This window comes from Rhinatrema bivittatum, chromosome 4 (assembly GCF_901001135.1).
Source record: "Rhinatrema bivittatum chromosome 4, aRhiBiv1.1, whole genome shotgun sequence".
Taxonomy (NCBI): Eukaryota; Metazoa; Chordata; class Amphibia; order Gymnophiona; family Rhinatrematidae; genus Rhinatrema; species Rhinatrema bivittatum.
The window spans coordinates 181308241-181325361 of NC_042618.1; the positions used below are offsets into that span (position 1 = coordinate 181308241).

At 43.5% G+C, this 17121-nt stretch overlaps 1 protein-coding gene across 2 annotated transcripts in view; it reads left to right on the forward strand.

Annotated features, from left to right (window-relative positions):
• RGS9 (regulator of G protein signaling 9) overlaps positions 1-17121 on the forward strand; it is a 132606-nt gene that overhangs the window by 55215 nt on the left and 60270 nt on the right. Inside the window, exons 8-9 of one of the 2 annotated variants that reach the window (XM_029597560.1) lie at positions 12106-12181; positions 16179-16201. In XM_029597560.1, coding sequence (XP_029453420.1) covers positions 12106-12181; positions 16179-16201 — 99 coding nt within the window. The remainder of the gene's footprint in view (positions 1-12105; positions 12182-16178; positions 16202-17121) is intronic. The other variant, XM_029597561.1, reaches the window with a different exon arrangement.

The following is a 17121-nucleotide window of genomic DNA, read 5'->3' on the forward strand; positions in this document are numbered from 1 at the left end:
AAAAAGTCACCGCTAGAGAACATAAGAACATGCCATACTGGGTCAGACCAAGGGTCCATCAAGCCCAGCATCCTGTTTCCAACAGTGGCCAACCCAGGCCATAAGAACCTGGCAAGTACCCAAAAGCTAAGTCTATTCCATGTTACCATTGCAAATAATAGCGATGGTTATTATATGTCAACTTAATTAATAGCAGGTAATGGACTGCTCGTCCAAGAACGTATCCAGTCCTTTTTTAAACATCTATACTAACTGCAATAACCTCATCCTCTGGCAACAAATTCCAGAGTTTAATTGTGCGTTGAGTGAAAAAGAACTTTCTCCGATTAGTTTTAAATGTGCCATATGCTAACTTCATGGAGTGCCCCCTAGTCTTTCTATTATCCGAAAGAGTAAATAACAGATTCACATTAACCCATTCTAGACCTCTCATGATTTTAAATACCTCTATAATATCCCCCCTCAGCCGTCTCTTCTCCAAGCTGAAAAGTCCTAACCTCTTTAGTCTTTCCTCATAGGGGAGCTGTTCCATTCCCTTTATCATTTGGTAGCCCTTCTCTGTACCTTCTCCATCGCAACTATATCTTTTTTGAGATGCGGCGACCAGAATTGTACACAATATTCAAGGTGCGGTCTCACCATGGAGCGATACAGAGGTATTATGACATTTTCCATTTTATTCACCATTCCCTTTCTAATAATTCCCAACATTCTGTTTGCTTTTTTGACTGCCGCAGCGCAGTGAACCGACGATTTCAATGTGTTATCCACTATGACGCCTAGATCTCTTTCTTGGGTAGTAGCACCTAATATGGAACCTAACATTGTATAACTATAGCATGGGTTATTTTTCCCCGATATGCATCACCTTGCACTTGTCCACATTAAATTTCATCTGCCATTTAGATGTCCAATTTTCCAGCCTCACAAGGTCTTCCTGTAATTTATCACAATCTGCTTGTGATTTAACTACTCTGAACAATTTTGTATCATCTGCAAATTTGATTACCTCACTTGTCGTATTTCTTTCCAGATAATATATAAATATATTGAAAAGTAAGGGTCCCAGTACAGATCCCTGAGGCAATCCACTGCCCACTCCCTTCCACTGAGAAAATTGTCCATTTAATCCTACTCTCAGTTTCCTTTTAGCCAGTTTGTAATCCACGAAAGGACATCGCCACCTATCCCATGACTTTTTACTTTTCCTAGAAGCTCTCATGAGGAACTTTGTCAAACGCCTTCTGAAAATCTAAGTACACTACATCTACTGGTTCACCTTTATCCACATGTTTATTAACTCCTTCAAAAAAGTGAAGCAGATTTGTGAGGCAAGACTTGCCTTGGGTAAAGCCATGCTGACTTTGTTCCATTAAACCATGTCTTTCTATATGTTCTGTGATTTTGATGTTTAGAACACTTTCCACTATTTTTCCTGGCACTGAAGTCAGGCTAACTGGTCTGTAATTTCCCAGATCTCCCCTGGAGCCCTTTTTAAATATGGGAGTTATATTAGCTATCCTCCAGTCTGTAGGTACAATGGATGATTTTAATGATAGGTTACAAATTTTTACTAATAGGTCTGAAATTTCATTTTTTAGTTCCTTCAGAACTCTGGGGTGTATACCATCCGGTCCAGGTGATTTACTACTCTTCAGTTTATCAATCAGGTCTACCACATCTTCTAGGTTCACCGTGATTTGGTTCAGTCCATCTGAATCATTACTCATGAAAACCTTCTCCAGTACGGGTACTTCCCCAACATCCTCTTCAGTAAACACTGAAGAAAAGAAATCATTTAATCTTTCTGCGATGGCCTAATCTTCTCTAAGTGCCCCTTTAACCCCTCAATCATCTAACGGTCCAACTGACTCCCTCACAGGCTTTCTGCTTCGGATATATTTTAAAAAGTTTTTACTGTGAGTTTTTGCCTCTATAGCCAACTTCTTTTCAAATTCTCTCTTAGCCTGTCTTATCAATGTCTTACATTTAACTTGCCAATGTTTATGCATTATCCTATTTTCTTCTGTTGGATCCTTCTTCCAATTTTTGAATGAAGATCTTTTGGCTAAAATAGCTTCTTTCACTTCCCCTTTTAACCATGCTGAGATATAGCGCACGTGATAGTCCACCTCCATACCAACTGATATTCCCCGATATAGGTGCCCAGTTCCTCTCTGAATTTTTTCTGCTTGACCCAATTCCATTGTTTACCCTTACTGCCATCATGATCGAATAATAATTATTGGATCTTGATTTTCTTTTATGTCTCTCCCAGCCCGCAAACCAGTATGCATCTCTTTGCAATTAACTAATCTCTGTTTCTGCCACTGGCCTCTGCGCCACTGCTTCCTGACCTTTCAGTGCTGTGTGTAATCTTTTTGTCATGTGGTCAACTCTCCACATCCGGTTTCCGAGCCCGTAGCTGTCAGCGGGCTCGAGAACCGACGCCAGCAAAATTGAGCGTCGGCTGTCAAACCCGCTGACAGCCTCCGCTCCTGTCAAAAAGGAGGCACTAGGGACGCGATAGTGTCCCTAGTGCCTCCTTTTCCCCGTTTCTACCGCGCCGCCTTATTTGCATAGTGAATCGCGTGCGCCGGGAGAGCGGGCGTTCGTCTGCTCTCCTGTGGACTTTACTGTATCGGCTCGTCAATTAGTTTCCTTCAGTTATACAGCCTTCCAATGGAGCCTAGGAACTTCCGAACCTCTGCCTCAGTCTCAAAAAATCGAGCATGGCCATTGACTATTTCTTTCATGCACACCGGATACCTAAGGGCATATGAATACCTCTTGACATGGAGTAACTTTTTCACATCAGTAAATACTACTCTTTTCTTCTGCACCAGTTGAGAACAGTTAGGGGAAAAAATATTTTCTGGTTTCTCAAAAAAACTCTCTTTCTGGTGTCTCATTTGCTCCAAAATCCGAGCTTTATCATAATAATAATGAAATATAATAATGATCATTCGTGTCTGGACCCCAGCTGATGGAGGAGGCGCCAGCGCCCTATGAGCTCTCTCGATTTTAATGAGGCCATGCTTGGTTTGTAGGCTTAGAACCTCTGGCAGCCATTTTGCAAGGAACCAAGCAGGATCTTTATCCTCTGCTGCTTCTGGAAAACTAACAATCCAAATATTTTTTCTTCTCCCCCAGTTCTCCAGGTCATCTAGCTTCTCTGTTGCACCTTTAAGTTTCCTTTCCAGCATGTCTATTTTCAAATGCACACTCGTCAGAAAGAGTTCTAACTCCTCCACCCTTCTCAGTGTTTCCTCAATTTGGGCCATATTTTCTTGCACAGAGGAGACTAATTGTAACACTTTTTCTACCATTACTTCCAATTTAGAATTTATACTTGCTATTATTTTGTCCGAGAATCTTTCAAACATTTCTTGCAGAAATTTCATAGCATCCAGTGGTGTCTGAAGCACTGGCCATTCCTCATCTGAGACTGAGTTTTCATCCTGCATTGCCCGCATCTCTTCGGATCTTTGCCTTTTTGCCTTTTTTGAGACTTTCGGAACATTTTTAATTATTATAGCTTGAACTGTTTTCAGATGCAGGACCAAAATGATTAAGGATAATTGGAGCCGGACATAGGGAGCCCTTCAAACGTGCTTCCTTCCTCTAGGCGGCCAGCGCATGACTCCTTTTCCTTATTCCTTTTTCAGGATCTCTTTTATTCTTTCTGTTTCTTCTCTCTCCTCCTGTCTTCTTTCCTTTCTCCATACACACACACAGGCGCTCTCTTACATGTGTGCTCTTATACACAAGCTTTCTCTTAGGATCCCACTCTTGTATGTTCACATACAAGAGTGGGATCTCTCACATACATATAGGCTCCCACTCCAACACACAAGCTCCCACTCTCATATGCTCTCTAACACATGCAGGCTCTCTATTTCACATGTCTATCTCTGTTATGCAAGCTTCCATTCCCACATCCACATGCAAGCTCTCACTCTTTCATGCTCTCATTCACACACAGGCTCCCACTCCCACACACATGTACACAGATTCTCACTCCCACGTGCTCTCTCTCTCACATATACATAAGGCTCTCACACCCACATGCTTTGTCTCTCTCTCTCTCTCTCTCTCACACACACACACACACAGGCTCCCATTCACCCCCCCCCCCAAACAGGCCCTCATTCACACACTCACACACACATATTCACACACACACACAGGTAGGTTACCATACCATTCACACTACATCCACACTCACATCCAGGCTGCTTACCATTCTCTCTCACACATACATACCCAGGCAGGCTACCATCTACTTACTCACACATACACTCTCACACACACACACACACACACACACACACTCACACACACATACAGGCAGGTTTCCATTCACTTACATACACAAAGACAAGCTGCCAGCATCCGAGAAGAGGAGCAGGCCTAGGATGCCACCATCAGCCGAGAAGGGGAAGGAACCCGTTCTCTGCTGCTCCTCATGTGCCTGCCCCACGCTATTCAAAATTTACGGTCATGGGGCTAGCACTTCCTCTGTGTTGATCTCGCAATGCACAAGATCAGCATAGAGCATATATTGGCTGCACGTGGTTTGAAAAATAGCATACTTAGAGAAGTAGGAGAATGGGCTTCTTCCTCTTCTCGACCGCCAGTGGTCTCCTGGACCTCTTCTTTCTTCAGCCGCCAGTGGGATGGGATATGACAGCAGCCTCCCGGGCCTATTTCTCCTCTTGGCCTTCGGCAAGATGGGCTCCGCCAGCAGCTTCCCAGTTCTGCTCCTCTTCTTGGCTGCCGGTGAGATGGGGGTCTGCCAGTGGCCTCCCAATCCTGCTCCTCTTTTCAGCCACCAGTTAGATGGAGTCCGCCGGCAGCCTCTTCCTCTTCTCATTGCTGGTGCAATGGGGTCTGCTGGCAGCCTCCTAGTCCTGTTGCTCTTCATGGCAACTGGCAAGATGGGGACCACCGGTGGCTCCTGGTTCTGCTCCTTTTCTCGGCCACTGGTGAGATGGGGTGCACTGGCAGCCTCATGGGCCTCTTCCTCCTCTCTGTTGCTGCTCTCCTGGATGTGCATGCAGTTGGTGGTGCAAGGCACACTCTGTTTTAAAGTTGGTGATACCTGTGCACCACTGTGCACTATGGACGCTGTGCCCATAGTTGTATAAACATGGACCTTAGAGGATCCAGTTCCAAAGAATGGGGCTTATCATTGAGATAGCCACCTGCCTCATGGTAGCCAACCTGAGGGCCTTAAGAGAGAGGATCTCTAATAAAAAAAAAACCTTAGAGGAGCAGAGAAAGCAAGTTGGGGTGTAGTGGACTAGCTGCTTTCTGAGTTAATGATGGCAATGTCATGCAGAAGTTTAAAGGTTAAAACAATTTAAATATATATTGGTACTCCACTGGAAGCCAGGCCCTTTAGAACTGGGTTGGTTCATTGGAATTGAGGAATATTTAACAACCATGCCACTGAGTTTTGCACTAACTGCAATTTAAGCAAAATGTTCTGTGGTAACCCTACATCATGAGAGTTACAATTATCTGTTCTGGAGAAAATGTAAGCATAGATTACGGAGACAAATGCAGTATTATCTAAAAAGGGATAGAGGCGTTTCACATGATGTAGATTGAAGAAAGCAGATTTAGCTACAGCCTGTACCTGGACATTCATGGATTGTCTGGAATAAAAAAAACAAAACACCCCTAGGCTCTAAGCCTGAAAAATTGTCCATTTTAACAGTGAGCACACAGAAAAGAAACTGAAAATCTTTAGTACAAAATAAGCTTGTCTGGAAAGGCTTTAAGACTGGCATAATAAAACTGCATCTTCTGATGAACTGAGACATTCATTTAGCTTTCAGGTCAGCTGCTAAATAAAGCTGGTGAAATGCATTTCCTCCTCTTCTCTCATTCTCTATCTCCCTTTTCTTCTCTCTCGTTCTCTTATATTAAACAGCATCGATTGTCTCCTGCAGATCTAAATTAAGGCCAGAGGGGCGTGGGAGGTGGGGGGTTTCTAACAATTGCTCAAATCACATCTGCCCAAAGCAGAAATAACAGTAAAGGGAAAAGGAAGATCATGATAGATAATTACCAAAGATAAGGCGCTATGGAAAAACTTGGCAACATGGGAATAGTTGTGCCACCCTCTAAATTTCTGGAGCTTTTAGACTACTCTTTTTTTTTTTTTTTTTTTTTTCAGGACAGTAAAGACCCTCTGTGTTCAGTCTTGGCATTTAGCCACACATCTCATACTAGATAACTATTACTTCTGAGAAAACAAAATACCTACAGTATCTGTACAGAAATCCTCTCTTTGGATTTCTGCAGATTTGCATTTCTTAAGCAGAAGGGACAACAGCTTGAATGACAATGGCAACGTTCTTTAAAAGATGAGGATAGGATGGTGTACACATGGCATTTAAAAGATTATAATTTGAAAATTAAAAAAGGGAAAATAAGTTATTTTTCAAAATAATTTAGACTGGCTAAAAATTCTCTTAGGGCAGTCTTCAATACTATAAATAGGAGAATCCTTTCATTAGTGCTACTGAGTTCTCTATTTTATTTCTAAGGTTAATAGTTTGAGGGAAAAGCTGGATCAATGTGTACTGCAGAAATTGTAGGGAGGGGCCTGATCGTATTCCCCTAGAAGATGCTATAAAGTCTTTTAGGGCAGTCTCACCAGCTGAAATTCAGTCTGTTTTGTCACGATCCAAGCCTAGAGGAAATTCCTTTGATCCAGTCCCAGCCTGGTCAATGAAAGAATGTGGACTGGGCTTAGTGGCTCAATTGGGGGGAGTATTATCAGTGCTTCCCTGTGCTGTGGAATTTTCTCCCAAAGATTGAAAGAAGTGATTGTTTACCCTATTTTAAAGAAACCTGCATTTGATGTTGCAGATTTATTGTAACATTTGCCAGTCACGGAGTCATCACTTCCATGCGGGCCCCGGCCCATCAATGCAGCAAGGATGCCACCAATGCCACCCTCCCCAGACCATGCCTCCCCCATAGGCATGCATGCACAACCACACACATTTTAAAGGCTTCGCGGCGGGAAAGCTTCTTTGTGACGCCTATTGATGACATCACCAGCTCCCCTATTTAAGGCCTGGCTGTGCCTTGCCTCAGCAACAGATCTACCTGCTTGATTGCAGTACGTGTTGCCATGTGTTCCTCATCCTTACCTTGTCCAACTTGCTTCATCCTTGCCTCATGCTTGCCTCGTCCATCCTGTCTCTTTCTTGCCTTGTCCAGCATCCTGTTCTGCCCTGCCTCTCCAGTTTGTCCTGCTTGCTTTCGTCCTGCCTCTGTCTGTCTTCTAGGACTTGACTTCTGCTTGGACCTGGACTACCCTTTTGTCTACCGCCTGCCCCTGACCATTGCTATGGAACCGGATTATGTTTTGCTCAGTGCCTCCCCTTACCCATGGCCTATACCTGGAGTCTCTTTGATTGCTACTTGTCCAGACCTCAGCTTGGTCCCAGATTCTCTCTCACTCCTTGCCCTATGGGACCATCGTCTAAGTCCTGCCGGCCCCTGGAACCCAAAGGCTCAACCCACAGGGAACGGGGCTAGTATAGGTAAAATTCCAGCCTAGTCCTAGACCAGGGCACATTTGCCAGCTGCCGGCATGGGCCTGATAGGTTCGCTTACTAGGCTGAGTCAACCACACCACAGCCAAGGGTCCATTATCCATACATTTATCTGATTTCAGACCAGTTTCTATCCTGCCATATTAGGGAAAATTAATTGAACAAAGAATTATTACATGAAAAAACCTGTCTTGATCCTTGTCAAATGTGCTTTTGGTCATTGCCTATTACGGAATCTGCTTTAACTATATTAATGGACTTGCTTCGTAGAAGTTCGGATAGGGGCATAGATTGGTGATTCTGTTGGATCCCTCCTCTGCTTTTGATGCCATGGATGATGGTATTCTCTCTTGGTGCATCTTTAGGATATCTGGGTATATTCAGTATCATGCTGCATCACTAAATATACAGCACTAATTAACCTGATAAGAGTCGAACGGCAGCTGAATATGGTCTTCCAGCTTTTCAAAATGATTAGAGGGTGCAAAATCACACAAATTACCTCCCTCTGGTCACAGTGAAGGAGTTTGCTCAATACTGGGGGTGCTCAAGCACCCACTGCATCCACAGAGCTGACACTTATGGTCATTGTTTGCCCATGAAATCAAAAGTTAAAATGCTGGGAGTTATTATAGATGCTGGTCTTTCAATGTTACCCCATATCAACAGTGTTGTAAAGTCTGCTTTATATTAGTTGAGACTAGTTTGGATCCTTTGCCATTATTTATTGAAAGACATCCTGCAACCATTATGCATGCAATGGTAATGAGCTATATTGGATTCTGCAGTGCCTTATATATTGGATTGTAGAAAATAATCATTCTCTCGTCTTCAATATGTTCAGAACACAGTAGCTCAAATTTTGTTAGGACTCAGATTGAATGATCGTATCATTCCCGTTTTGGATGACCTTCATTGGCTTCCTGCTGAGCTCTGTATAAAGTCTGAGACAATTGTTTTAATTTTTAAATGTTTGTTTTTAATTCTGTTTTGTTAAAGGACTGTCTCAGTCTTTATGTTTTGAGCTTCTAATAATATCTTGTGTATCCCCTCTGTTGAAAAGATAAAAAAAATATGGAAACTGTTGCGATCCCCCCTGTTGCTGCACTACAGGAGGTCTCTTACCTTCCTCCAGAGGCCGCTCTGAAGCCTGGGCCTCGCCTGTGTTCCATCCGGGACTTGCTCCAGGGCCTGAGAAGCCTAGCTGTGCCTGTGGCTTGCTTGCCTCTGCTTTTGGACTTCCTGGTTTCCAGCCACGCCCGTTTCCCTAGGGGCTGGCCCGCAGCTCTCTACCCCAGTTATAGGACCAGCGGTGGGCGGTCCTGGCAAGCTCCTCCCAGGGAGTTGCCTTCTACCTCCAGTATTTAAGGACTTTCTGTTCACTTGCAGAGGGCCTTGGATCTGAGCATTACAGTCGCCTGTAACCTAGCTGATCCAGGTCCTCCATGTCTTGATGGCACCTTGTCCTGTCTCTGCCTGATGTTCCTGATGTCTTCGTGTCTCTGCCTTGACCTTCGTCCTCGTCTGGTTCCTGAGCCTTCTGTCCTGTTGGGCCCTGGAGTGGCCAACAGGAGGGATTTGTCCCACGGGCTCTTGAGCTTCTGCCAGCCGAAGGGGCTTCGGATGTGAGTATCCCAGCATCGGAGTTCCTGCTCGCCTGGACCTTTCCTTCTTGCTTCAGCCCTTGCCCTGATGTCTTCAGTGTCTTGCTTCAGCCTGTCTTGGATGTCTGCTTCAGCCCCCGTCTGACGTCTTCTGTATAAGGACTCTGTCTGCCCTCGCCTCTGTCCGGCCTGCTGCCCATTGCCGTTCCCTGCGGCGGGTCCGAAAGGGCCGGGAACAGTCGGAGGACCGTTCATTAGTCAACTTCCCCGTGTTGGCTACCATGGGCATGCAGGTCCGGCTGAGGGTCGGACTCCCTGCTTCTGTTCCTGCCTGCCTGGCTCACCATGCCTGCTCAGCTCACCTCCCACGGTGTGGCTTGGGGCTCCTCCTTGAGTCCTGCCGTGGCCCAAGGGCTCACCACCCGCCCGAGATGACCGCGCCCGCGCGCGCTCGTAACAGAAACTAGAAATAGAGCCTTTCCTTATGCGGCTACTGTGCTCTGGAATTCTTTGTTGAAACATATATGGATTAATGATGATTATTTATCTTTTAGGAAATGTAAAACTTGTTTTTTTTACTGCTTTTTATTAATTGACTGAGAAAGAGCTGTGAGTTTTACTGAATGAAGATGAGGACTGAGTTTAGTTATTTATGATTTTAGGTGTCTAGGTCCAGTTTTATTATGTTTTGATATTGTATTTTTATTTTATACTTGTTTTTATTATTTTATTTCCTATGTCTGCTTTACTACTACTACTTATCAATTTTATAGTGCTACTCGACATAATGCAGTGCTATACAAAAACACATAAGAGACAGTCCTTGCTCAGAAGAGACTTTGGGAATTTCGTTTATTAAGAAAATGGATAAAATTGATAAGGCTGTAAATGGGATAATGAAAGGTTAATATTTACAGGCAGCCTCAAAAAGGTGGGTTTTCAGATGGATTGAAACAAGGCAAGAGAGGGAGCATGTTGCGCCAGCTCAGGAAGTCTAGTCCAAGCATACGGTGCAGCCAGGTGGAAAGCATAAAGTTGGGAATTGGTAGAGGAGAAGGACCTCCTCTACCTGACTGGACAGACGTTTTGTAAATGTACTTACTAACTAAATAAAAGCTACACAAATCGGTAATGACAGAGGATCTCACAATCATAACATGGACTTGGCCATACCCTACACTTCGAACAGAAGTGCCTTTTCATGACCTTCTCATTGTGCCTCAGAACAAAAAAAAAATAAGAGGGAGAGAATCAGAAACAGAGGCAGAGAAAATGAAAGAGAATAAAACATGAACATGGCTATGAATATTTAAGCTGGAAGCTTTGATAATAACCTCTCCCTGTGATTCACTCCTATCTCATTGTTAGTCTGTGCTACAGAATTTCCCTGTTGAACAGATGTATTGCAAAACAGTGCCTTTACTTCATATGAAAAGCCTGTACCATCTCAAATCATAATAAACTCAAGCATCAGGGAACAACAGTGATGACAAGCCATCACATTTAGCATCCATGCCGATAATAGGGGCGTGCATGGAAAAAACCCTTTGTTTTGTTTTATTTTTCATTTCATGTCTGCATTTTAGTGTGTGCTGAAATGATTTAGTATAAACTAAAACCATTTAATGTGCACCAAAAAGCAGAAATGAAGTGAAACAAAACTGTATTTTTGTTGGTTTTTGTTTTGTTTACGATGGGAAAAAGACACAAAATGAAACAAATGTCGTCATGAGTTCCACATTGCTTAAAAAGACAGCATATCTCTATCTGGTAGTGCTTAAAAATCTTGCACCAGAAGCAGGAATGGGCTGTCACATGTCCTCTTCTCACCTTTGAAAGCACATCACATCTGAAGCCTTGATTGTGCTATCTGCAGCCCCTTTGCTCGTGCTGCTCTACCAATGTCATATTGCTTGTTGTATGCAGATTTTATTTTTGGATGATATTAGTCTTTGGTGACAAATTATATTCATTGAGAACTCGAAAAGAAAGTCGTCTTGACACGAGGCTCTGTTGATTTCTTCGGCTAGTAGCTCAATCATGCAGAAGCTCAGTGTCAGGAGAGAAAGGGCGGAAGAGGTGGCGATGGATGATGAAAGCAGTCCCTGGTTCTTAAAAAAAAAAAAAATAGCCTGTGCTGTGATGTCACAACAGTTGTCTCCTGATTGGCTCCTCATACTCACTGAGAACCTTTCATATTCCCCACAGTCATTCCTCTTCCTTTAACACATGGCCTTTGAATTGCTTGTATTAATAGATTGGTTTATAAATTGTGGATAGGTAGAATCCAAGCAACCCAATACTAAATAATACCTGTTCATAGAGAATAATAGCTGCTCACAGTGGAATACTAATCAGAGGGGTTGGCGTACGAAACAGGACTGATGCATCTGGAACCCTTGTGATAAAAGCAGGGTGCAAATTCAAATTATTGATGCAGAGCTTGATTCACAGGAAAAGCCTGAATGGATCAACTGACTGAATCAGACTTTCCTATCACATAATGGCATATATAGGGCATAATGCATTAAGAATTTTTCTCAGAGATACAAAATGGGAAAAAAAAAACCTCTTAGTAGAGTTGGCCCATAGTTTAAAATGAGCACTAAACAATTTTCTGTTGGTGTCCTGTTTCTTATTCTTGCACCTCACCTCTGTTTAGTTGGGCTCATTTATTTGCAGCTGAGAGCTTGTGCAAGAGCAATAAGCTAACCCTTTAAGGTACAAGTTCAACGTGGGGGATGCTTTAAGCCTTCTAAGCCAAGTGATAAGGGTCCCTGAGGTCACATGAAAAGTTGGTTCTGCCACGTACCTTAAAGCTGTTGAAACTTTGCATCAACTCAAGGGATATGAACTTTCACATTAAGACTTTCACTTAAGAAGGGCAGACCAGTGTTACTAATACTTCCTTTGTGTGACAGCCAGGAGCACTGGATGTTCTGGAATATGGACTGGATCGTGTAACTGATCCTAATACAATTAAGGTAAAACAGGTAAGTCTCCATGATTTTAAATGTATATTTTCTTTCCATTTAGTAGTCTGAATAAACAGTGTTAGTCTCAGTGTGTTAATACAGCTTGGGAGCAGCTAACCTCTTCCGCACAGTATGCAGGGCCTACAACCATGGTTTTAAGATTTCTGTTGCAAATGGTTTCCAGTGTTGGTGCAAACCTGTGAATTCTGGAATGGAGAGGGTTAAGGGATTGCTCCAAGCGAGAGGGACAGAACCATGAGCCGACCCAGCAGACTTTGTAACAGGGAGTTTATAGCCATGCTGGTTACTATCGTGAACAAAAATCCTTCTTGAAACCAAGTTTGTTTTATAACAATGCAGTGTGATCCTCTGATCATTGTGGTTTTATAGTCTTTCCCTGAATTACCAAGTAGACAGAGCTCTGTTGCAGTCAGAAGAAGGCTGCTTTCAAAGGACCTTGCCTACAATCAGGCCGATACAGTACAGTGTGCTCCGACGGAGCGCACTGTTAACCTGCCCTTGGACGCGTGTTTTCCCGTACCCCTTATTCAGTAAGGGGCGGAAATGCACGTCCAACCCGCGGAACCTAATAGCGCCCTCAACATGCAAATGCATGTTGATGGCCCTATTAGGTATTCCCACGCGATACAGAAAGTAAAATGTGCAGCCAAGCTGCACATTTTATTTTAAGAAATTAGCGCCTACCCAAAGGTAGGCGCTAGCTTCTGCCAGCACCGGGAAAGTGCACAGAAAAGCAGTAAAAACTGCTTTTCTGTGCACCCTCCGACTTAATATCATGGCGATATTAAGTCAGAGATCCCGAAGGGTAAAAAAAGTTAAAAAAAAATTTTAAAATGGGCCGGCGGCTGTCAGGTCGAAAACCAGATGCTCAATTTTGCCAGCGTCCAGTTTCTGAGCCCGTGGCTGTCAGCGGGCTCGAGAACCGACGCCGGCAAAATTTAGCGTCGGCTGTCGAACCCGCTGACAGCCGCCGTTCCAGGCTAAAAGGAGGCGCTAGGGACGCGCTAGTGTCCCTAGCGCCTCCTTTTGTCCGTTTCTACCGCCGGGCCTCATTTAAATAGAGAATTGCGTGCATAGGCGAGTGGCCTGTGCGCGCGCCAGGAGAGCGGGTGTTCGTCCGCTCTTCCGCGGACTTTACTGAATCGGCCTGTTTGTAACTACATGCAAGGCAGCACATACACGAGCTGCGATGTCTGACTGACCCCCTTCAGTCCTGCTTTTTAACCACGGATGTGCGATTGAATATTTGTAGTATATAGTGCTTGTCCTGTAAAGCAGCGCTTCTGTTTGTGGATTTACACGCTTCGTTTCTCCACTGTTATTACCATGATGAAAGAATCAGTGCCTTTGCCTCCGAAAGACTTGACGTGATAAGCTACAGACTAATTGACAGCCTTTCCAAATCCCACGGATTTAGAAGACTTGGCTGCAGAACTGGATTTGAAGCTCCCTGTTGATATAGTAGAAAAAGTGCATGTTAGCTTACTCTTTCACCTTCTTTGTGGTGAGATCTAAAGCTTTTTTTCTTTTTAATGGAGTTGGCTTTATCTGCCAGATAGAGCAGTTAGATGAAGCTATAAATCCCTTTTCTAGTACTGCTACAGTATTTATACATTTATGAAGTGGTATATACACTGATACATATCAGTATAACAGAGCAAATTTAATTAAATGTCCACAGAAAGGTAATGTTGGCGAATGAAACGTAAGTAGAATGACTGAGGAGACCTTGGTGGCTCTTTTTTCCTCAAATTTCCATGCAAGTGCTTGTTCAAATATAATAATGTTTTGCCTATATTATTTTTTTTTAGTGATAAAATTGTAGATCTGTGTTCCAGCTCTGGTTAATGTGGTTGTTCCAGTTTGTTTAAAAGCCTTCGCTGTAACTTTATGTCCACTGTGCTTTCTTATTCACCTTATGGTTTTGATGGTTATGGGTCCCACTGCTAAATTATGGGTTTGAATCTGTGCAGACTCTGTTATATATTTTCCTTTTTTTTTTTTGGTGGATGAATTTCTTGGAGTGCTTCCAATAATATCTGTACAAGGTTTTTCCTTGAGAAGTTATAAATTAGTAACGATAATGTTAAAAAAAATGATTATAGCAGAAATAGACAAGGAACAGAGAAGGGTGTGCAATGACTCCCTTATGAAGAAAGGATTAATAGGTTAGGGCTCTTTAGCTTGCAGACAAAACAGACGAGTGGTTTAGTTCAAGTTTAGTACAAGAACTAGGGGACGCTCCACAGAACTAACTGGTAGCAGATTTAAAACAAATGTAAGAAAGTATTTATTCAGTCAATGTACAGTTCAAGAGGCAGGTGTCAAGGTGTTCAGAAAAGGACTGAAGGTATTGCTTTTCCAGGAGGCATTTGGACAGGATAATGTATGAAATGTCTATATAGTATTGATTTATGACTTTTTATTGTTATTTATGTGTATTTTATGTATGCATTATGTAAACCGTTCTGAACACAAAGTTGCATGGAAGTTTGCGGTATGCAAGTTTTTAAATAAATAAACAAATAAAGACATGGAATTTGTTGCCAGAGGATGAGGTCAAGTTTAATAATATACCTGGATTTTAAAAAAGATTTGTACAGGTTCAGGAGGAACAGTTATTAGCCAGGTGGACTTGGAGAATTAATCACCACTTCTTAATTCTGGGAATGAGCAACATGGAATGAATCTCCTCATTAAAAGTCGTAATTTTCTGGAAAAAAAAAAAAGGCACTAACAGGCCGATGCAGAAAGGTTGCGTGCTGGCCAACGCACAGCACTGCCTGCCATTCAACACTCATTTTGTGAGTGTAAACTTCACCGGCGATGCAGCAATAAGTTTTGCGCTCACAAAATGAATGTTCTGTAATGAGAGTAATACTTAGCACCCTCGCATGGAAATCCCATGCAGATGATGGCATTAAGCATTACTACTCCCCCATGTAGAGCAGTGCGTTCCGTCGGCTGTTATTTTTTTTTTTTAGCACTGGAAACTTAACTCTAGGTCAGAGATGGAGTTAAGTTTCCAGCACTATTGTGCTGGCACAAAAATAGGTTAAAAAAACAGAAAAAGAAATTGAAAAAAAATTACATATTCGACTTAGATGTCTCTGTAATTCAGTCCAGGACCCTGCTGACAAACCTTTGTCCCCCTCAGCTCTGCTTTTTCTTGCACCTCCCTGCCCAGCCCCTCCTCAAACTCGTCCCAGGCTACCATGAGGGGGTGCTGCGGATCCGTCTGAACCGGAGCAACTCTGAGAGCAGCAGCGGCAGCCATCCTCGGAAAAAGCCCGTAATTACCCCAGATCGAAGTGGACCAGCCCTCCGGGATCCTGCCAGGCTGCCTGAGCTGGGACTGGAGGGGGAAAGCTGTTCTGTTTCTCCTTCCTCTCTGTTCGACTCACTCTGGGCTGGGTAAGACCTGCCCCTGCCCAAACTGCCCGATTGACCACCAGTCTCTTCCTCCTTGAGCCCTGGGTCCACCTAGCCAAGCTCCTCCAGATTCCACAGCGCATTGCTGTTGGCCGCACTCCTACACGGTGTCATTACTTAGCTAAATAAGTAATGATTTATTTGGCTAAATAGTGGCTGTTACCACCACTTAGCTGGATAAGTATTGACTTATCCGGCTATCTGGCATTGGATTGCCACTACTTATCTGACTAAATAGCAGCGACCCTGCGCCAGATAGCTGGACAAGACAGCAAAATTTGCCAGATAGCCGGATAAGTCAGCGTCCCTGATAGGGGCGCTCCCCCTCCCTTCCTGAGTTAAAATGTGCGTTCGACACAGACCGAATGCACATTTAACATACTTTTTAAACTACCGATGCATTAGCTGCTAGCATATCATTAGCTTGCTGCATCGGTAGTTAGAATTTTTTTTTATCTGAGCGTTAAAACTTTGCGCTTTTAATCCAACACAAGTTGTTTTAATACCCGGATTGCTGCATCAGCTCATAAATTAGGGCCAGCAGTAGCCTCTACCTTCTATTCCAGCTGCAGTAGAGAATAGGAAGCAAGTTCAAAAAGGGCCCAGGTTGGTGACCCTGGTGAGACTTGGCAGAAAATCACCATTGCCCATTAGGATCTGTTAGGTATTTTCTAGTGCCCCAGACTGGCCACTGTCAGAGACAGGATGCTGGGTTCAATGGACCATTTGTCTGACCCTGCATGGCACTTCTTGTGTTCTTAACTGGACTGTGTGTCCACATACCAGCTATCCCTCAAAGTGGGAGAAGCTGCTGAAACCTCTTGTGGGCTCGGCTGCTAGGAAAGCACCATGGTGGCAGATTGTCAGTGAGCAGGGGGGCCTGTGAAAAGCCTCGCACAAGGGCTTGCTCCAGCTAAAAATGGCCTTGGATGGTGTGAGAAATGGGATATGAAACAGGTCTTCTTAGCTCTGTCCTCTGGGGTATTCTGTGCCTATTTTGGTTACGGCCAGTGAAATAACTTTAAAATGATAGGCTATCGAAAAGGAAAATCAGAGCTTTGGACATCACTGTTTAAGCCTCTTTACATACACCAACAGGGCTTTCTGATCGACTCTTCGTGTCACTGGATGTCACTCATGCACTGATTAGTTTGCTAGTAGTCCATATGACAATATATAAAGAGGATTTGAAGAAATTCCTGCTGTGTCTTTGTAGCTGATCTTATATTCTACACACCGTCTTGGAATCTCCACTCAGCACATAAAGGATTATTACCTGTCCCCACCATTAAACAAGCACTTTTTTGGGTGGACCTAGTCTTTGGAACACAATGCCGGAAGCCCTGAGATCAACAGTCGATAAAAAACCATTTAAAAAAGGGCTTAAAACCTGGTTGTTTCAGCTGCATTTAAAGGTAGATTTTAAAAGCCTCGCGTGTGCAAAAATGGCCACTTATACGTGTAAGTGGCCCGAGTGGTAGCTAGGCAAATTTTAAATAGCCGGGAAGG